At 34.6% G+C, this 23,672-nt stretch overlaps 1 protein-coding gene and 1 pseudogene across 3 annotated transcripts in view; both read right to left on the reverse strand.

The window, feature by feature from the left end:
* The window catches only part of STXBP5L (syntaxin binding protein 5L), a 359,862-nt gene that overhangs the window by 47,788 nt on the left and 288,402 nt on the right, over positions 1-23,672 (reverse strand). Inside the window, exon 21 of one of the 3 annotated variants that reach the window (XM_068546657.1) lies at positions 5,635-5,685. The exons of the other annotated variants lie outside the window; for them this stretch is intronic. Within the exon in view, the coding sequence (XP_068402758.1) occupies positions 5,635-5,685 (51 nt within the window). The remainder of the gene's footprint in view (positions 1-5,634; positions 5,686-23,672) is intronic. 3 annotated transcript variants of the gene reach the window in all.
* Positions 470-1,620, reverse strand: LOC137766659 (actin-related protein 2/3 complex subunit 1A pseudogene; annotated as a pseudogene).

Consider the following 23,672-nt stretch of genomic DNA (forward strand, 5'->3'; position numbering starts at 1 on the left):
AGATCTCTCTTGTGAATTTTGTTTTGCTATACATGCTGAAAGCCTTTTTCTTGTAAGTAAAGTAATTCACTTTTTATGTCTATTGACAGAGACATTTCATCATAGTTCTGTCATTTAAAAAAACACATTTAGTATTTTTACTTAATTTTCTGGGAGACAATTTACATACTAACCCCCTTCTTAAGTTAATGTGACAATTTTCCATAATGAACTGCTTAAAGAGAAGCTTTGGTCTAGAATGGAATGAAACAGCCAAAAACCAAACGTACAAAAAAATAGATTAAAAACTTTAAAAGACTGTTTAAAAATCCAACATTTTCACCAATTATATTCAAACAACACCCAAATGATATCGGCATATGCATTTTTAGTGTTTCCTTGTGGTTGGCTTTCCTCACCATCTTGCAAGTTACAAACAGCTGCAGTCAGTTGTAGTCTGTCATGCTAGATCATAGAGGTTCACTCAGCTTCATATTAGTTGAAGGCCCTGGGTGGAGGACTCTAAGGTCTTGAAATCCCAAATCATCATGGCTCCATTGATTCCTACAGGGCAAAATTTCTGATCATCTTGCTTGTCTACCTTGCAAATAGGTACTTGAGTGATGCTATTCTGGTGTAGCATCTCTGAGACTGTATTATGGTCCTTGATTGTGACTCTTGTCTATGTTGTGGAAGTGTTCCATGGCTAACATGTGCTGGATGCTGTGTTTTGGAATGTCTAGTTTGGAGACTAAGGTCAAGCAGCCATGGTCATCTTAGTTAAAAAGCACTGGGCAGCATTCTTGGCCAGCAGCTACAACAGCACTGTTCTCTGAGACAAATAATACACTCAGGAGTGGCAGGAACTCTGTTTTCAGATTGCAGCCTGAACACTATTTGAGACATCAGGACTGCACGTGGTGCTTACTCAGGCTCCCAGTGGTAGAGAAGTTGAACCAGGGACCCAGCCTCCAGTGCCACCAAACTCTGTCAGTTAACCAAAATTCATCTTGCTGCTCCATGGCATACTGGTTGGCTTTTCGTCCACTTTTTAATTGTATGTAGAATCACTCTGCATTTGAAGTCACATGATCCTGCTGTCAGCAAAACATGGAGATACTGATCCAAACTAAGGACAGTTGAATGAACTGGCTTTTTAATGTGCTTGCTTACCCACTCGTTATTTTTATATCCAAGTGACAGACAGAAATGAATTGTTTTTCACTCTCTACAGCAAATTTGTTCTTTAGAGGGGACCATTTCACAAAAGTGGCTGCATGATTAATTCTCAAGGTCACCAGGGTTAGCGTCCAAACCCCATCTTTCCAACTCCTGCAAAGGACAGTGTGATCATGCTCGAGAGCCCTATCCCTACCTGTGATGTCTCCACTGTGCTCTGGAGTGCATGAGGTTTCACCCACTGGCTCCCATTCCTCTTATAGGTGGGAACTTTGTGGTTATTGTGGCTAAGGGCAACCTGAGTATGGCATGGCAACTGATTGGCTCCAGTAAAAATTGTTGCAGGGACAATATTTTTGGTGTTTTTAAAGGTTAGAAAGCTGGGGTCAGGGCAGTCCTGACAGGCTCAGAGTGTAGAATTTGAAGACTCTGGTCAGTCAACAGAAACAGGCTGTGTTCCATTCTGCAAGTTTTATGTAGATTATTTCATCTTCCTCTTCCTTCTCCTCCTCCTCTTCCCCCGTTCTTCCTCTTCCTTCTTCTTCTTTTTCCTTCTCTAGTTTCTGTAGTTTCTTTCACTATGTGGCCTGTATTTTCTTATTTTCTTTTTTTTTTTTAAAGTTTTAATTTATTGATTGATTGCTTGATTGCTATGTTGGGTCTTCGTTTCTGTGCTAGGGCTTTCTCTAGTTGTGGCAAGCGGGGGCCACTCTTCATCGCGGTGCGCGGGCCTCTCACTATCGTGGCCTCTCCTGTTGCGGAGCACAGGCTCCAGACGCGCAGGCTCAGTAGTTGTGGCTCACGGGTCTAGTTGCTCCGCGGCATGTGGGATCTTCCCAGACCAGGGCGCGAACCCGTGTCCCCTGCATTAGCAGGCAGATTCTCAACCACTGCGCCACCAGGGAAGCCCCTTATTTTCTTTTTTATTGTATTATCCTTTGCCTGATTTTTTGAAGTTTTGGGGTATTAATTTTTTTTAGTGGTTACCTTGAAGATATATTTTTAATTCTTCTTGAATTGCTATATATGCATAATATCAATTATTTCCCCTTGTGAAAGGTGAAATTAAGTATAATTCCTCTTCCTCTGCTTATCTTTGCTCTCAGTTCACCACCGATTAACCACCACACTTAGCTATAGAAATATTAACTCTTGTTAGCAACTTTAACCTCTCTTTACCCTCTCGAAAATTAAAAGTTAAAGTATTTCTGTATCATTATGGATTTTATGTTTACATTTTATTTTATAATCATATTTGCCACTGTCATTTACCTTTAGTTTTACAATTAAATAAATTAAATAATCACTACTTGTCCTTTGACCATGGCCTCTCCACGCATCTTTTCATTGGCTGGAGGCCATCCTGTAGTAGATTTTTTTAAGGGTTCACGGGGGCCTGTGTTTCATTTACAGTATTCTAAGATGCATATATAAACTATATTCATAATGTGTGCCAGCCCCTGGACTATGTGCATTCAAGGTTTGAATTCTATAAAATCAATTCATTTTTAGGTTATTAATTCAAAATCTTTATTAAGAAAGAGAAATGTCTGTATTTTTTGTTATAAATTGAGAAACAAGATAGTTTTTCACTGAATGTTAAAATGTTAGGGAATAAAGCAATTTCCCATGATTCTGGTAACTACTTCATAAAAGGCTAACAACTTGAGGGTTCTAATTGCATAACTGTCCAATGTATGAGGTTTTTACTGTTATGACTATTATTTTACTTTTACTGTTATACTGCTACTCCAGATAAGGATTTTTGTAACAAAGAAGTTATTACATTAGTACCCAAAGCTCTCCAACACGTTGTCGTCTTTCCTTTGTCTTCAGTGAACAGCTCATATACACAGTCACTAACACCTTTACACAGATGAGTGTTACCTATTACTTTGGGCTTGAGATTTCCCCTCTACACTCTAGCCCTACATTTCTTTTTTTTCTTTATTTTTTGAATTGAAGTATAGTTGACTTACAATATTGTGTTAGTTTTAGGTGTACAGCAAAATGATATATACATATATTTTTTTCAGATTATTTTTCATTATAGGTTATTATAAGATATTGAATATTGTTCCCTGTGCTATATGGTAAACAGTCCTACATTTCTAATTGCTCACTGAGTGGTTAACATGAATGTCCCTGAGCAACTCAAACTCATTTTCCTTTCCTCTCAAACCAGGTATTCTCCATGAGAATGGTATTCTCCATTTTCTGCACTCTGTAGTCATCCTTGACTCACCCTATTAGCTATGCCTTACCAGCCCTATTCCCTCACTGTTCCCAATCCCATCAGTTGTAAAGTCTCCCATGGTAACAGCTCTTCATTTTCACTGTTGTTATCCTACTTTGGTCCTTATTTGGTGTACTACAATAGCTTCTTACACATTTTCCTCCTTCACTAAAGGATTATACACCACTGCAGAATATTCTTCCTAAAACCATGTTACAAGCAACCCAGGATATATTTTACACCAAGGTTTTACATTGGAAGAATTTACATACATAAAGACATTTATCCTCTTTCAGAATCCTTATAATTTTTTTTCTGGAGATTTGTGGGAAACAAGTTTTAAAAATGAAATTACATTGACAACATACTTAGAAATAGGGATTTAATGAAATTTTATTGTGAATCCTTTTAATTGCAAAAAATCCTTTAGTAAAGTGATAAGCACTTGACTATTTTATCTTTTATATATGTGAGTTTTCATAATCATCTTTGTCTAAAGTATGCATAAAAATAGTAAGAATGAAGCAACTGGGAAGGAGATAATTGGAGACTGAAAGACTGACAGTTTTAGAAATTGTTTATTAATATGTTTATTAATAACAATCATGCCTAACTGACCTCCAGATTAGAATTAAAACTAAGAGCTTTCTTTGCTACTTCCAATAAATATGGAAGTGGGCTGAGAATCTTCTTTCTGTTTTTTTTATTATTCCTTTTCAACATTCTAGGAAAGAAATTATGATATGTGGAAATTACATGAATAAATGTCAGAATGCGTATTTTTCTAGAGAAAAGCATTCTCATTCTTTAGTCTTCATTTGACATTTGTCACAGTACATGCTATATACAAAATGATAGGTAATTATAAGATTATAAGCTTTGCAATGATATATACCTGATTTAAATTCAGTTTTGCTATAGTTGTATGACCTTAGACAAATTTGAATTTTTCATAGACTTAATTTATTTGTAAAGTGGGAATAATATTACTGATCTATCTCGGATAATTTGTACAAATTATATAGCATAATGTCTGACATGTAGTAGGAGGTCAGTAAATGGAACTAGAATGTTGATTCTTCCTTTGACATCAATTACCTTGGCAAAATACTAATTAACTTCATAACAATTTTGTTAATATTAAACTAATAGTAATACTGAATATGTTAGTGCTTTGCATTTAAAAATACAATAACATAATTGTCCAATTTAATCAAATTCATCTAAGATGATATGTAATCAGATTTTAAATGTAACAAACTATTTGACTAACAGTTATTTAATTTAGATACAATGAGATGAGGTATGTGAATATGCTCCATAAACTTTGGGTATTATGTTCTGTGATCTAGGTTAAAATCTTAATTCTATAATTTATTAACAACATAACCTCAGTTTCTGCTCTGAAAAAAAAGATTGGGAACAGTGATAACTATCTTAAAGAGTTGCTAAGAAAGTCAAATAAAATAATGTGTGTGAAACAGCTTTGTACACTAAAAAATAATGCAAAGACTAATTATTGTATTTTTCTTATTTCAACCATGACATTAGTAGGATTTAATGCTATGACCTTAAGTCAGAATAAAGGAGATGAAAATAAAGGTAATTCAATCAAATTTCAAAAAAGAAAAAAACTATCTTGGAACAAGCAGATAAAAGTTCTGAAAGAAAAATTTATTAAAGCCTATTTAATTTATTTCAGAGCTAGAATTATGAATAAGCTCTTAACCACCACAAAAAATAAAAGTGAATAAAATCTTCTATAACTTTCTTAAATGGCGAGAACTCTATTCTTTTATGTATCGGACTTTGTTGTTGCTGTTGTTAAATAGCATTAACAACATTAAATCGCATTAATTCTAAATGATATTAATATACAAAATGGGAAAAATAGTTCCAGAAAAAGTGATGTTCATTTACATGGTTACAGTCACAAGGGTCCATATGCATGACTAGTTAATGTTTAAAACCATTCTCATGATCAAAAAAAAAACAAAACCCAAAACATTATATACCTTGGTGTGTAATGATTTATGAAACATAATTTTGTAAAATGATTGTTAACAAACAAAATGTTGAATGCTGCCAACAGAACTGTATGGTGATTTTTAAGAAAGGCTTTTTGTAAAGCCATTAAACCCTGCCATCTAGGAAACTTGTTATTCATGGACTGGTTGGTTAAAATGTTCAGCCAAATGAATGTAAGAAAACTTAAAATTGTTGGCTTTTGCCTACCGTACCAAGATCAGCCTTAAGATCTGTTGGCAGACTTAACTTTCTTGATCCTTTAACTGAAACAACAGAAAAAGGAAAAAGGCAGTTGTTAATTATATAAAATTAAAGAGGAGTGTGAGGGAACAGTATGTTTTGCAGTATAATTATTGAAATCCTAATGAACGTTACATTTAGTGAGCATTATGGAAGCAGAAATACTGTTCAGTGTTAGTTTGTTGTCATTCAGGAATAAATAATATGCAAACAGAAACATGAGAAAAGCAATTGTTATTACAGTAAATAATTAAGTGCATCTTTGCATAGTTTTTTTCACATGTAGCATGAGAAGTGATTTCTTATTTTGGAAAGAACCAAAAATCAATTCCAGATAAATCCGATAGATAAAGAAATACTGCAACAAATGTATAAGTTCAGATCATAAATAACAATGGTAAGGGGGAAAACTGATTAACTCTGTAAACATTTTTTGAAATAGAAAGAAAATTCTATTATAGATGTGTATGATATAGTGAAGGAAACTTTACCATACCTATGGCAGATGAAATGACTTATGTATTGAATACTACAATGTTACATTCAGTAGATAAAAATATCTTAAATAAAAAATATTTGAAAATAAATTTAATTATATTATTATAAATCAAGCTGTCATAAAATGTTTGAATAAACCAAGAAAACTCCTACAATTTATTGAAAATTTGCCTCATTATCTGTTAATAAAAAATTTACATTGGGCATCTCATAAAATATTTAACTGGAATGTTATAATAGAAAGAAATTGCATTAGGGGAAATCATGTTAGAAATATTTTCTGTCAATTAATACTTTATTAAGACTCAAATTGATACTATCAATTAATTTATACCTTCTAATGAGTGATTTTCTTTACAATTAGGAAAGTTATTTTAAAATAAAGATGCAGTATGATATAGTAGAAAGAATACGTAATTTAAAATCAGAAAACATGAGTCACAAATTTCTGAATTGTTACCACCTAATTATAAAACTTTGAAAAAGTTTTATAAAAATCCCTTCATCAATTTGCAGCTTAATCTTCCCATCTGTCAAATAACATCTTTGATACTATCTCTAATACTTCAGGTGGAATTACTGGAATACATTTTATAAAACCTAAATATAATAGAAACCTAAATATACTTTTTGTGTGTCATGAAATATTACTCATCTTTTGATTTTTTTCCAACCATTTAAAAATTAAAAACCCATTCTTAATTCACAAGTCATACCAAAATAGGTTGCAAGCTGGATTTGGCCTGTGGGCTGTAGCTTGCTGACTACAATACGCCACGCTAAACTACTTATTAAAGGAAATCTAAGCATTATCATTCTAATAAAAATAATAGCAACAGGCAGTTGTCTCTATAAAAAAGACATTAAATAATTCTATTAAGGAGAAATCAAATCAAATTTGAGCAATTTGGGTTTAGAATCAGCAGTACAACAAAAAGATTGTATTTATATAAAAATATGGCAAACTAAATAAATATATGTAATAATTATGCCAGAACAGGTTGCAAATAAAGTATATTTTGTAAATTGATTCACAATTCAGACAGACTGAGGAAGTGGGATGTTACTATTTTAAATCTTTCACTTAATTTTTAAAATAGGAACTAATTCTTTATAATGTAAGGATTTGTTTCAGAATTTATCTTTTTAATTGTTTCTATTTTGTTTTTAAATAGGGTATTTCAACATATCTATATAGTATAAATTCAAAAATGGATTACAAAGATGCTTTCAGAAAGAGGTCAAACAGTTCCTTTCTATTAGTCTAGTATCTAATTTACTCTGGCTCTCAAATCTGTCCACTTTTTGGGATACCCCCTCCACTTCACCACCAACCTTCTTGGCTTCCTGTAGACTGCTTCCTACCTAAAAATTGGGGGCCCGTCACAAACCCCATCCTCAAATGTATAACTGGGGGAGGAAAAGGGAGCAATTAGATGGTGGGATTGATTGGCAAACTTCTTTAATAACAATGTTAATAACAGGTGTCTGTTATTTATGCACAGAAAAATCTTCACTTGTCCAGCTACTAGTAAACTCCTACTCATCCTTTAAGACAGCTGAAAAATCACCACCTCCTTGAAGGCAGCCTCAGACTTAAGGCTTCATTTGGTGCCATTATCTTAACTTTCATAGCACCTTGTACACATCTTTTATAACACATTTTATTATACTTGATTTTTTTTTACTCTGTCTACTATCGACTAAAATCCTGAAACTTTGAGTTCTCTAGGGATGGGGATTGTATTCCCAATACCTAATTAATTATTGGCATAGAATAGATGTACAGTAAGTGTTTGCTGAATGAAAGTTTAAAAAAAACAGTAAAGTCGGAAGGTAGGGGTGAAGGGTTATTCTGAAGAGGGCTAAACAGACAGAAAGCATGTTTCAAGTGGTAGAAGAATATGTTACACGTTAACATTTGAGGAATTTGGGTTGGAAGATGAGTAAGGCAAGAGGGAATAAGAGGCAAGTAGTCCCGGAAATAAACTGAACGAAAACAGTACATATTAACCTTTGCAATGTGCCCTTGGGAATGCAGCTCTCTGAATTTCTTCATTTTTACTGTTACCTAGCAAAAGCATACATACCACTATCATTTCATATTGTTAGCCAAAGAGGAGAAAATGGGAAATAGAAACTTCACATTACTCATTGTCTTAGCACACTGCACGAAGAGAGGTGGAGAATCCTGGCTCAAAGGAATCTTTAAGGTCACATAGTCCAATATCCTACTCAATGCAAGTATTCTCTTACAACATTCTTGACATCATACCTGTTTGTGATAGAAACCTTCAAAGTATAAAAAAATCCAATTTTGGGTTGCTATAATTGCTACAAAATTTCCTTCCATTTGACCTCAAACTACTTTCCTTTACCATTTACTAGTTTGTTCCAGTTCTAACCTCTGGCACAATAAAAAAAAAAAAAAGTAACTCATTTTTGCTCTCACATGCCAGTTCTTAAAGCATTATGGGCCATCTCTAGGTACCCTCATTTGGTCAGCAGGAATCTGTATTTTAATAAGTGTTGCAGGCAATATTAATAAAAGAGGTTGGCAGATAGATCACTTTTTGAGAAGTAATGTTTTACTGTTTTATAAACTTTAACCAACCTATGGGACTTTCACTCAAGACCCTTCCACAAAAAAGTACGTCCTGCGATGCATCTCAGATTTTCCATTAAAGAGACGCCATGTTGTCCTTAGTTGTTAAGTTTGATATAGATATTATGTTGCTGAGCATTTTAAGGTGATTATGATTTTATATATATATATATATATATATATATATATATACACACACATATATATATGTTAACAGGTACTTTTTTGGTTCCTTTTGAGCAATTTTTTTTCATATCTGTCTTTGATCTTCCATTTTCTAATGAGGAGAAGTTGATAGTTACAAGGATAGTAATGCTCCTATTAGAAGAGAATAGATATGTTTTTTCCCTTCTGTAAAGCTCCACAAAGACTTCTGCTTTTCTCTAAGGTAAGTTTCCTAGGGTCTGGCGAAATGAAGCCCAGTGATCAAAACCACAGCTGAAGTCAAACCATAACTCAAACATTTGCCAGCTGAGTGACCCTGGTCTGGTAGTTACTTAAATCTCAGGATGATTGTTTCTCTTCCTTTGTAGAATGGGTTTGATAATTAGTCCCTACTTCAAAGGGATCTTGTCAGTATTAAAGAAATATGTGTAAAGTACTTAACATGGTGTGGTAAATAATATTAGGTATTATATTCATTATTAAACTTAGTTGGCAAGAAAGCTTGTCATTCTGTGGTATTCTGTATCAAAAATGACTTACCTGGACAACATGTCCTTTTTGCAATCTAGTGTCTAGTATTGAATACAGCACGTTTGATAATGCCTCCAGTTGCATATGGTACCATTATTTCTTTCCTCTGCACAATCCCTCAACACCTTGAAAAGCTGCCTGTCTTGGCTCACAGACAGTAATACAGAAAACAGTACCATACTGTAATCCAGCTGTGGGGCAGGGAATATTGCTGCAGCAAGTATTAGAACAGTTTGATTTCTTATTATCCTAGTCCTGTTAGATTCTGGGAAAATTGTCAGGAAATTCTTGCTACTTTAACATGTTGTGGCTTACATTTTTGAAAATAAAAACAAAATTAAAAACAAAGGAAAGAAAATGAATAACTGTACATTTAAAAAGGTGAATTTTATTCTAATGCAAATTACATGCCACTAAATCTGAGTTTTAAAAAATTTGAAGGAAAGCATCCCCATAGATAGTGTTATTCACTTACCTAACCACATCTATCACCTTATGAATCACCTAGAAATTGTTAGGGAGTATGTCATAAGAGACCAAAGATGATGCAAATGAGTAAAAGGATTAGTTGATGGCAAAATACATATTAATATTTATAAATTCAGGTCTAAAGATTTGGTGATGGCCAAGCCCTACAATAGCACCAGATTATAAACCTTTGCAAAACTATTCATCTCTACTCCTAGATTATCTGCCTCCCAAATTCAGGTTCATTTACAGTAATGAGGCATGGTAGTCTGATGGTTTACCATAGCTTATGCCAGAATGAGGTCATATGCTCAGCCCTAAATATAAACAGAATTTCAGGTATTACAACAGGGTTTTGCCTAGGAGGCTTCAGTATATCTTGACTGTATCATTGCCTGTATATTCATATGCCTTTTTCCTAAGTCCTGATTCAATTTAAAGTAAATAAATAGTGCAGCCTGGCTTATCAGAGGAATGTTGTATTGGCTTCAAATAAGTTTTTATTCAGATCCTTGGTTCCACATTTGAATCAAAATTTTAGGAACAGAGATGAACCCTGAATCAGTCTGAATATGGCTGCTACTTTAATGGGAAATAACATAAAAAGCTAGGTTAGAAGTTTCTAACTTAAATCTTTGATAAGCTGTTTGTTGATTAGAAACAACTGGATTGACTTTTTGATTTCCCATGAAGGATCTACTTTAAGGCTAAGCTACAACTATTAATTGGAAATTTAGAATGGTCAAGGAGAACAAGTTCAGTCTCTTTAGGCCATGGGAGTTCATCATTGCTTTTATAACCACTTTTGTATATTATTGAGAATCTATGTTCTGGGCACTAGCACACAGTTAAGATTAAGAAACTTGGCTAAAGTCATAATGGTAGAAAGAGGTAGGGTAAGGTCAAATTTCTAAGACTCCAAAGCTATGCCCTTTGCACTAAGCAATACAATCTTCCTGACATAGAAGATACCACCTGTGTATCCTAGACATCTTCTATAAAATAAATAAACCTAACACTAAATTAAAATAAAAAGTTGTTTAGATTAAAATGTTTGTAAAGTTTACCTACCTATTGATTCATTACCATATTCCAACCAGTCAGTTAATTAATTTCATTTGTCCCTATCTTCCCTATGCTAGAAATGAAGATAGGACAAAAACACCTGGTGTGTGTGTGTGTGTATATATATGTATGTGTATATATACATATATATACATCTATGTGTGTATATATATATGTGTATATAAATATACATATATATTTATATATGTGTATATACATATATACACATATATAAATATACATATATATGTATATACATATATACATATATATACATATATATGCATATATACATATACATATATATATGTGCAAGTGTAGTTAAAAAACACACAAAAATATTTTTACACATATATAAATATACATATATATGCATATATACATATATATATGTGCAAGTGTAGTTAAAAAACACACACACAAAGATATTTTGGAGTTACCGTGCCATGGTGGAGTCCTGAAAGACCTACACACCTCTAATTTTGTTGTCATTTCCCACCCCCCGTTTTTTCATAAGTGGTTAAGATATAGCCAGGCAAAGAGGTATATTTATTAGAATTTGCCCCAGCATACAAAAGTTTAACGTCATGACTCTAATTTTCTTGCCACCAAAAATATGTATTACATTTCTATCTAAATGATGTTAGTGAATCAGTGATTTTTGTTAGTGTCATATGAGCAAATGTTAACTGATTATGAAACTTTATTTCTGTTCTTGTCTATCTTGAATTATAAACTCCTAGAGAGAACTAGGTTCTTCAACACACCTTTTTGAAAGCATAAAAAAGGAGGTCAAATAATTTGTGGAGTGAGAGGAACTTGAGGTCTAAAGATTAGGTTGGTTCCAGCTAAGCCATGTACTAGCAGGATAAACTTGGGCAAGTTACAGAATTATTTTTCTTAGCCATAATTCTCCACTCATATAAAATGAGTACTATACCAACCTTACAGGACTGCTGTAGGACTAAATATGATAATACCCATGAAAAATACCTTGAGTACTTTAAAGTACTATACGAATGTTGATTACTGTTTTTAGCAAACAAGGTTTAATAAATTCAGAATGTGATAATTTGATTATATAAATTATAAAAACTAAAAATTACTTTCAAAACCAGTTTTTCCTGGAAGTTAAATCATAAATGTGTTTCTGATGTTTCATGAAAAATATATCTAAGTTCTTTTTAATCTTTTTGTTAAAACATTGTCTCTTTATAATTTAGCAACTTCTCTCTGCTTGGATGTCATAATTGCTTGGGTTTTTTTTTTCCAGCTCACTCTTTTAAAAAATTTTTATTTTATATTGGGGTATAGTTGATTAACAGTGATGCATCAGCCTCAGTGTACAGCAAAGTGACTCAGCCATACATGTACGTGTATTTATTCTTTTTCAAATTCCTTTCCCATCTAGGCCACCACAGAATATTGAGCAGAGCTCCCTTCACTACATAGCAGGTCCCCGTTGGCCATCTGTTCAACACATAGTAGTGCGTATATGTCAATCCCAAACTCCCAATCCATACCCTCCCATTCCTCCCCCCCTGGCAACCACAAGTCCATCCTCCAAGTCTGTGAGTCTGTTTCTCTTTTGTAAATAAGTTCATTTATATCATTTTTTTAGATTCCACATAAAAGTGGTATCATATGATAATTGTCTTTGTATGACTTACTTCACTTAGTATGATAAGCTCCAGGTCCATCCATGTTGCTGCAAAGGGCATTGTTTCATTCTTTTTAATGGCTGAGTAACATTCCATTGTATAAATGTATCACAGCTTCTTTATCCATTTATCTGTCAATGGACATTTAGTTTGCTTCCATGTCTTGGCTATTGTAAACAGCGCTGCAATGAACATTGGGGTGCATGTATCCTTTTGAACCATGGTTTTCTCCAGATATATGCCCAGGAGTGGGATTGCTGGGTCATATGGTAGCTCTGTTTTTAGTTTGTAAAGGAACCTCCATACTGTCCTCCATAGTAGCTGTACCAATTTACATTCCTACCAACAGTGTAGGGGGGTTCCCTTTTCTCCACACCCTCTCCAGCATTTATTGTTTGTAGACTTTTTTTTTTTTTAAGATTTATTTATTTATTGATTGATTGATTGCTATGTTCGGTCTTTGTTTCTGTGCGAGGGCTTTCTCTAGTTGCGGCAAGCGGGGGCCACTCTTCATCGCAGTGTGCGGGCCTCTCACTATCGCGGCCTCTCTTGTTGCGGAGCACAGGCTCCAGACGCGCAGGCTCAGTAGTTGTGGCGCATGGGCTTAGCTGCTCCGCGGCATGCGGGATCTTCCCAGACCAGGGCTCGAACCCATGTCCCCTGCATTAGCAGGTACACTCTCAACCACTGCGCCACCAGGGAAGCCCCTTGTAGACTTTTTAATGATGGCTGCTCTGACTGGTGTGCAGTAATACCTCATTGTAGTTTGATTTGCATTTCTCTAATAATTAGCAGTGTTGAGCATCTTTTCATGTGCCTCTTGGCCATGTGAATGTCTTCTTTGGAGAAATGTCTATTTAGGTCTTATGCCCATTTTTTTATTGGGCTGTTTGTTTTTTTGATATTGAGCTGCATGAGCTGTTTTTAGATTTTGGAGATTAATCCCTTGTCGGTTGCTTCATTTGCAAATATTTTCTCCCATTCTGAGGGTTGTCTTTTCGTCTTGTTTATGGTTTCCTTTGCTGTGCAAAAGCTTTTGAGTTTAATTAGTTCCCATTTGCTTATTTTTGTTTTTATTTCCATTATGCTAGGAGATGGACTGAAAATATATTGCTGTGATTTATGTCAAAGAGTGTTCTTCAATTGTTTTCCTCTAAGAGTTATATAGTATCAGGCCTTATATATAGGTCTTTAATCCATTTTGAGTTTATTTTTGTGTATGGTGTTAAAGAATGTTCTAATTTCATTCTTGTACATGTAGCTGTCCAGTTTTCCCAGCACAATTTATTGAAGAGACTGTCTTTTCTCCATTGTATAGTCTTGCCTCCTTTGTCATAGATTAATTGACCATAGGTGCTGGGTTTATTTCTAGGCTTTCTATCTGTTCCACTGATCTATATTTCTGTTTTTGTGCCAGTTCCATACTGTTTTGATGGCTGTAGCTTTGTAGTATAGTCTGAAGTCAGGGAGCCTGATTCTTCCAGCTCCATTTTTCTTTCTCAAGATTGCTTTGGCTATTCATGGTCTTTTGTGTCTCCATACAAATTGTGAAATTTTTAATTCTAGTTCTGTGAAAAATACCATTGGTAATTTGATAGGGATTGCACTGAATCTGTAGTATGGTCATTTTGACAGTATTGATTCTTCCAATCCAAGAACATGGTATATCTTTTCATCCTGTTTGTGTCATCTTTGATTTCTTTCATTAGCATCTTATAGTTGTCAGAGTACAGGTCTTTTGCTTCCTTAGGTAGGTTTATTCCTAGTTATTTTATTCTTTTTGATGCAATGGTAAATGGGATTGTTTCCTTAATTTCTCTTTCTGATCTTCCGTTGTTAGTGTATAGAAATCCAACAGATTTCTGTGTATTAGTTTTGTATCCTGCAACTACCGAATTCATTGATGAGATCTAGTAGTTTTCTGGTAGCATCTTTAGGATTTTCTATGTATACTATCATGTCATCTGCAAACAATGACAGTTTTACTTCTTTTCCAATTTGTATTCCTTTTATTTCTTTTTCTTCTCTGACTGCCATGGCTAGGACTTCCAAAACTATATTGAATAAAAGTGGCAACAGTGGACATCCTTGTCTTGTTCCTGATCTTAGAGGAAATGCTTTCAGCTTTTCACCATTGAGTATGATGTTATCTGTAGGTTTGTCATATATGGCCTTTATTATGTTGAGGTATGTTCCCTATGTGCCCACTTTCTGGAGAGCTTTTACCATAAATTGGTGTTGAATTTTGTCAAAAGCTTTTTCTGCATCTATTGAGAAAATCATATGGTTTTTATTCTTCAATTTGTTGATGTGGTGTATCACATTGATTGATTTGCAGATATTAAAGAATCCTTGCATCCCTGGGATAAATCCCACTTGATCATGGTGTATGATCCTTTTATTGTATTGTTGGATTCGGTTTGCTAGTACTTTGTTGAGAATTTTTGCATCTATGTTCATCAGTGATATTGGCCTGTAGTTTTCTTTTTTTTGATATCTTTGTCTGGTTTTGGTATCAGGGTGATGGTGGCCTCATAGAATGAGTTTGGTAGTGTTCCTTCCTCTGCAATTATTTGGAAGAGTTTCAGAAGGATAGGTGTTACCTCTTCTCTAAATGTTTGATAGAATTTGCCTGTGAAGCCGTCTGGTTGTGGACTTTTGTTGGGAGTTTTTAAATCACAGTTTCAATTTCAGTAATTGTGATTGGTCTGTTCATATTTTCAATTTCTTCCTGGTTCAGTCTTGGAAGGTTGTACCTTTCTAAGAATTTGTCCATTTCTTCTAGGTTGTCCATTTTATTGGCATAGAGTTGATTGTAGTAGTCTCTTATGATGCTTTGTATTTCTGTGGTGTCCATTGTAACTTCTCCTTTTTCATTCCTAATTTTATTGATTTGAGCCCTCTCCCTTTTTTTCTTGATGATTCTGGCTAAAGGTTTATCAATATTGTTTATCTTTTCAAAGAACCAGATTTTAGTTTCATTGATCTTTGCTCTTGTTTTCTTTGTCTCTATTTCATTTATTTCCTCTCTGAGCTTTATGATTTCTTTCCTTCTACTTACTTTGGGTTTTGTTGTTTCTTCTTTCTCTAGTTGCTTTAGTTGTAAGGTTAACTTGTTTATTTGACATTTTCTTGTTTCCTGTGGTAAGACCGTATTTCCATAAACTTTCCTCTTAGAACTGCTTTTGCTGCATCCCATAGGTTTTGGATCATTGTGCTTCTGTTTTCATTTGTCTCTAGATATTTTTTATTTCCTTTTTGATTTCTTCAGTAAGCCATTGGTTGTTTAGTAGCATATTGTTTATCCTCCAAGTGTTTGTGTTTTTTTACAGTTTTTTTTTTCTTGTAGTTGATTTCTAATCTCATAGTGTTGTGGTTGGAAAATATGCTTGATATGATTTCAATTTTCTTAAATTTTCCGAGGCTCACTTTGTGGCCCAGCACGTGATCTATTCTGCAGAATGTTCCATGTGCGCTTGAGAAGAATGTGTATTCTCTTGCTTTCGGATGGAATGGTCTATAAATATCAATTAAGTCCATCTGGTCTAATGTGTCATTTAAGGCCTGTGTTTCCTTACTGATCTTCTGTCTGGATGATCTTTCCATTGAGGAAAGTGGGGTGTTAAAGTCCCCCATTGTTATTGTGTTATTGTCAATTTCTCCTTTTATGGCTGTTAGTGTTTGCCTTATATATTGAGGTGCTCCTATGTTGGGTGCATAAATCTTTACAATTGTATCTTCTTCTTGGATTGATTCCTTGATCATTATGTACTGTCTTTGTCTTTTGTAACAGTCTTTATTTCAAAGTCTATTTTCTCTGATATGAGTATTGCTACTCCAGCTTTCTTTGATTTCCATTTGCATGGAATACCTTTTTCCATCCCCTCACTTTCAGGCTGTATGTGTCCCTAGATCTGAAGTGGGTCTCTTGTAGAGAGCACATATACGGGTCTTGTTTTTGTATCCATTCAGCCACTCTGTCTTTTAGTTGGGGCATTTAATCTGTTTATGTTTAAGGTAATTATTGATATACATATTCTTATTGCCATTTTGTTAATTGTTTTGGATTTGTTTTTGAAGGTCTTTTTTCTTCCTGTTTTGTTCTCTTGTGATTTGATGAATAACTTTCATGTTGTGTTTGGATTGCTTTTTCTTTTTTGTGTATCTTTGTAGATTTTCGATTTGTGGTTACCATGAGGTTTTGATGTAGCACTCTCTATATAAAGAAGATTGTTTTAAGTTGATGATCTTTTCATTTCAAATGCATTTCCAATATCCTGCATTTGTACTCTCCTCTTCTCACAATTGCTGGTTTTGAATTCATAATTGTATGTGGATGATTTCCTACCTTTACTGTGTGTTGGCCTTTACCAGAGAGCTTTTCCCTTTGTAATTTTCTTGTTTGTAGTTGTGGCCTTTTCTTTTCCAACTAGAGAAGTTCCTTTAGCATTTTTTGTAAATCTGGTCTGGTAGTGCTGAATTCTCTTAGCTTTTGCTTGTCTGTAAAGCTTTTGACTTCTCCATCAAATCTGAATGAGAACCTTGCTGGGTAGAGTATTCTTGGTTGTAGGTTCTTCCCTTTCATCACTTTAAATGTATCTTGCCAACCCCTTCTGGCCTGCAGAACTTCTGCTGAAAAATCAGCTAATAACCTTATGGGAGTTCCCTTGTATATTATTTGTTGATTTTTCTCTTGTTGCTTTTAATATTTTTTCTTTGTCTTTAATTTTTTCAATTTGATTACTGTGTGTCTCTGCATGTTCCTTCTTGGGTTTATCCTGCCTGGGACTCTGTGCTTCCTAGACTTGGGTGACTGTTTCTTTTCCCATGTTAGGGAAGTTTTCAGCTATTATCTCTTCAAATGTTTTCTCAGGTCCTTTCTCTCTCTCTCCTCCTTCTGGGACCCCTATAATGTGAATGTTGGTGCATTTTATATTGTCCCAGAGGACTCTTAGACTGTCTTCATTTCTTTTCATTCTTTTTTCTTTATTCTGTTCTGTAGCAGTGATTTCCACCATTCTGTATTCCAGTTCACTTATCCATTCTTCTGCCTCACTTATTCTGCTATTGATTCCTTCCAGTGTATTTTGTATTTCACTTATCATATTGTTCATCTGTTTGTTTGTTCTTTAGTTCTTCTAGGTCTTTGTTAAACATTTCTTGTATCTTTTTGATCTGTGCCTCCATTCTTTTTCTGAGATCTTGGATCATCTTTACTATCATTACTCTGAATTGTTTTTCAGGTAGATTGCCTATCTCCACTTCATTTAGTTGTTCTTCTGGGGTTTTATCTTCTTCCTTCATCTGGGACATAGTCCTCTGATGTCTCATGTTGTCTTATTTTCTGTGATTGTGGTTTCCATTCCACGGGCTGTGGCATTGTATTTCTTTTTGCTTCTGTTGTCTGCCCCCTGGTGGATGAGGCTGTCTAAGAGGCTTATGAAGGCTTCATGATGGGAGGGACTGCTTCCTGCCCACTGGTGGCTGGAGCTGGGTCTTGTCCCTCTGGAGGGCAGGGCCATGTCAGGGGATGTGTTCAACAGGCAGCTGTGTGCTCAGAAGACTTTAAGTAGCCTGTTGGCTGATGCGTGGGGCTGAGTTCCTGCCCTGTAGGTTGTTTGGCCTGAGGTGTCCCCGCACTGGAGCCTACAGGCTGTTGGGTGGGGCCAGATCTTGGAGAGGAAATGAAGGCCTCCAGGAGGGATCACACCAATGAGTTCCCACCAGTTTTTGTCCTTGCAGTGAGCCACAGCTGCCCCCCCCCACCTCCACAGGAGAACCCCCAATACTAGCAGGTAAGTCTGCCCCAGGCTTTTATGAGGCAACTTCTTTTTTTCCTGGTCCTGGTGCACACGAGCCCTTGTGTGTGCCTCCAAGAGTGGAGTTTTTGTTTCCCCCAGTCCTGTGGAATTCCTGCGATCAAACTCCACTGCCCTTCAAAGCCAGATTCTCTGTAGGCTCTTCCTTCCACTGCCAGAACCCCAGGCTGGGGAGCCTGATGTGGGGCACAGACTTTCACTCCTGTGGGAGAACTTCTGTGGTATAATTGTTTTCCAGTTTGTGGATTGACCACCTGGTGGGTATGGGATTTATCACGATTGTGCCCCTCTTACTGTCTCACTGTGGCTTCTTTGTCTTTGGATGTAGGGGATCTTTTTTGGTATTTTCCACCATTTTTTGTTGTTCACTGTTCAGCAGTTATTATTTTGGTGTTTTTGTAAGAAGAGGTGTGCTCACATCCTTCTACTCCACCATCTTGTCTCCGCTGACCGGATGTCATATAATTCCAATTGCGATTATTTTTTGTAATTCCCATATTTTTGTTCTCAGTTTATTAATGAAAATCAGGGGGAAAGCTTAGGCTTTACAACCAAATATAACTGAGTTGGGATTCTAGCTCCACTTATTTAAATACTCTGAGCTTCAGTTTTCTCATCAGAAAAAAGGCATATCACAGGGGTGTTGTATTACACAAGGAAAAAAAAAGAAACTGCTGTCTTGGAAAATTGTGGGTTACAATTATTTTTAGGTTCCTTAGTCACTGACTTTACTTGGGGTCTAGAACATTGGTAATTCATGCTTGTTAAAGCTGTAAATCTAGTCACAACTATTTTGTAATGAATGCCTAATTTAAGAAAGCTGTACAACTTGTGTTTGATTCTGATTTGGTCCCTATGAGCAGCATCATATATTCAATGAATCTGCATAAAATTTACAGGACCTTTTTTCTGCTCACTATTTTTGAGAGAGCATTGCCCCTTTGAGGTGATTCTTTGGAATTTCCATGATAATCATAGTTGTTTCTGATCACAGAAAATATTTAATTGTATCATGAAGAGTTAAGGAGAATTTTTACAAAACTACTTTTTGGCTCTTAGGTTTTCCCTGAATTATCTGTTGGCCACTCCATTATTTTCTTTTAGGCCTGATGAAATTATCCAGGTTTACAGTAAAAAAAAAAAAAACCACCACTATCTAAATTCTATGGCAAATGTCAAAAGCCTTAGGAATTCCTGCTTTATATCTCATGAAGTTGGTGTCTATAGTTTTAACCATTGCTTTAGGGAAATTAGTCTTCATTCACCATGAGGGACCTGTGTTTTCAGCACAACAAGTAAGAACAAAGGTTTTGAGACAAATTGTGAAGTCTAGAAAATTATGGAGATATGAATAACTTCTTTGTTCATAAAAGACATTTTCACTTTCACCTGGCAAGTGATGTACTTGATTCCTCTGTCTCACAGCTGGTATTTCATTCCTATAAAAGCCTGGTGCTGCCTCGGGAGTTCTGGTAGCAAGTCCTAAAGGAAGGGAATAAAAAACTATTGGCATGTAATTTTTAGCCCAAGTAAACCAAGTATTTTTACCTTAGAGGTGAATTTCATGATAACTATTTGGAAGGGTGTCTGTTTTGTGCCTTTACCTGAGTATTTTGGTACTGCCTCAACAGAGGACTCTTTGGAAGCAAGAAGCATTCTTCTTTGGAGGATGTGATGGGGTTCTAGACATGTAGAATCACACAGAAGCAGCATTCAAACTAGGCTATGAGACCTAGTTCTAACTCAGGTTTGAGAACAACAGAGTTGATTACTTCTTTTTTAGTATTTTGTGACATTAGTTTCTGTGATATTTTTAATAAAGATATTTTTAAGGATAAATATTTCTATCACCCTAGTCTTCACTTGAATTTGGTAGCATTATAAGTCTATTGTATATTGTGGACAGTGAGAATCATGAAGATGAATAGCTGCATAGGTAGCAGCAGTACTAGGACCTAATGCTAACCTAGAAAATGATGTTAAACTGGGAAAATGATTTTTAAAGGCAAACCTTCAAGTAGGACAAATTAGAAAAATGCACACCTTGTGGGCAGACATAACTCTACAGCTGAAGGCTTGGTTAGTTTCTTGGGCCAAAGATAAAGGGGCTGCTTCATTTAGGGGACTGCAGTTCTGTTCCAGGTAAGTGGAGCTGGGGCTCATGTTAGCTTCTGCTCACCCCCTTGGGATGCATGTTTATGCAGTGCACAAACTGCACAAGCTTACCTGGTGAGTGAAAAATGGTTACACAGCTTTAAGGAAAAATAATAACAATTTGTATACCTATTGCTTTAATGTTGGTTTCTGCAGATAGACTGTCAGTTCCATTTGGCATGGGCTATGTTAATTTTGTTCATTAGTTTATTCTCAGTGGATATCATAATATCACTCTAACTGTAGATATTGTAAATTACTTGTTAAATAGTTGGGTGAATGAGTAATGTGAAATGATTGTTATCCTGGAAGCTGAGAACATCAGCATTCTGGTTGGCTTACTGGGACCCTTTCAGCTCCCAATCCCTACTCTTGTCTCTCTCATCATCCTAAAGGAAATATTTAATAGTCATTCTATTAATTAGAATTATTGTTCTATTAATATTTAATTTAAGAAAATATTAAACTTCACCCTATATTACTTGTGGTTTATTGGGCTAAAAGGGAGTTTAAGAACCATGTAGGAAAGCAGAGTTATAAAATGATTATCGGTTTCTGGCTTTTCTAATTTCTGACCTCTCCTACTCAGAGATATTCCTTGTAATTAACTCAGAAATCTTGAAAGACTCATACCTGAGACTGGAAAAGAGAAAAGATATCTGCTAACACCACATCTATTCAGCATTGTTTTGGAGGTCCTAGCTAATTTCTTCCTTTAGAAAGAAGAAATGGAACTGTCATTTTAACAGGGGGGAGCATAACTGGATACATAGATAATCTAAAAGAATTGACAAATTACTGAAATAAGTTGATCAAATTTTCCAGACATGAGGTCAATATACAAAAATTAATTATTTTTATATTCTAGCCATAAAAAATAATAAAAAGATATTTAAAAATTTACAACATAAAAATATCAAATACTGAGTAATAAAGCTAATGAAAGATGTGTAAGACCTCTACAAAGAAAACTAAAAATATTACTGAAAGTAAAGAAGACACATAAATGGAGAGATACCAAGTGGAAAATTCATTGTTGAATGTCATTTCTGACCAACTGATCTATAGATGAAATGAAATTGCAATCACTATCCAAGCATATTTGTTTGGGTGCAAACTGACTAGTTTTTTCTAAAAGTTATATGAAAACAAAAGACCTAAAATAGCTATAGCATTCTTGAAAAAGAACTACAAAAACAAAATTGAAGGACCTATATTATACTACCAGCAATACTATAAAGCTACAGCAATTAAAACAGTGTGGAATCGGATTAATGGTAAACATGCAATTGAAATAGAACATAAAGTCTAGAAACATGCACATACATGGTAGAGTACACTAATTTGTGGCAAAAGTACCATTTTAGTGTAGTGGGGGAAATGATAGTTTTCTCATAAATGGTCCTTGTCAACTGGATACCTAAATGAAAGTAATAAACCTTGACTCTTTCCTCACATTAGACACAGAAGTACATTTCAAATGGAACTTGAACTTAAAAGTGAAGGTAAAACAGTAAGCCTCCTAGAAGATAGGTAAATAGTTTTATGAACTTGGGATGGGCAAAGATTTTCTTAAAAATAAAACAAAGCACATAAAGCACTAACAATGAAAGAAAGTATTGATCAATTGAATAACATTAGCATTAAAAACTTCTGCTCATCAAAAGACCACCTTTAAGAGAGTAAATGGCAAGGCACAGGATGGGAAAAGATATTTTGCACTATATACATCCAACAAAAGTACTTCTTTGTATGTATGTATCTACCTATCTACATACATACGCAGAATTTCTTATATATCAAAGAAAGTTGGCAACATAATAACAATGAGTAAAATACTTGAATATCTTATAAAAGGATATTAAAAATAGTCAATAAATGTAAAAGTTCATCAAAATCATTAGACATCAGGGATATGCATTGCAATTTAATTCTACAACAAGACAGCACTATATACACTCCAGAATGACTGAAACTGAAAAAAGAAAATCGGCAAGTATGTGGAACAAATAGAACTTATATACACCGTTAATGGAAGTAAAATTGGTGCAACCACTTTAGAAAACTTGGTAGTATTTCCTGAAGCTGAACAGCTGAACATACGCATACCCTATGACCTCAAAACTCACTCCCAGATACATGTAACACAGAAATGAGTTATATTTGTATTAAAAATTAGACAAGATTGGTCATAACAGCTTTACTTATAATAGCCCCCAACTGAAAACCACCTAAATGTTCAGCAATAATAAACTGCATAAATAAACTGAGATATATTCATATAATGGAACATTACACATCAATAAAAATCATTCAGCAACATAGATGAATATCATACACATAATGAACAAAATAAGCAAAAAATAAAAGTAAATACTGAATGATTCCATTCATCTGAGAGTCCAAAACCCACAAAACTCATCTATGATGATAAAAGTCAGAATAGCAGGTAACTTTGTGGGGGTTAGTGGCTGAGAGGGGCATAAGGGACGTGTCTGGGGTTCTAGTAACATTCCAAATCTTGATCTGGGTAAGTTTACTTGGTGTATTCATTTGTAAAAACTAGTCTACCTGAACTGTTAACAGTTATGCACTTTGAGGTTTACATATTGCACCTCAGTTTAAAAAAAGTTTACCTCAAAAGAGGTAAGGCCAAGGAATACACAAAGAAATTAAAAATAAAAGCAAGAGTTGTAAAAAAAAAAAAAAAAAGCAAGAGTTGTGGTATTAATAGCAAACAAGGTGAATTCAGGTGAAGGACACAATATGAAATGAACAATGGTGATTAATGGTAAAGAATGTATTTTTTTGTAGATATATCTTCGAATATTTACACATGAATATTTTAAAAAATAAACAGTAGATACAAGGAAAAATAGACAGAAACACATGATTAATACAATATTTTAATTCACCTTTTCCCCATCTTTGACAAGTCAAGTAATCAAAATATAAGTAATGACATGAGAGACTTAAATAACATGATTAATAAGGTAAAACTTATGGCTACCTAATGCCACACATTTACATTAAATAACTCTTGG

This window comes from Eschrichtius robustus, chromosome 6 (assembly GCF_028021215.1).
Source record: "Eschrichtius robustus isolate mEscRob2 chromosome 6, mEscRob2.pri, whole genome shotgun sequence".
NCBI classification, from domain to species: Eukaryota; Metazoa; Chordata; class Mammalia; order Artiodactyla; family Eschrichtiidae; genus Eschrichtius; species Eschrichtius robustus.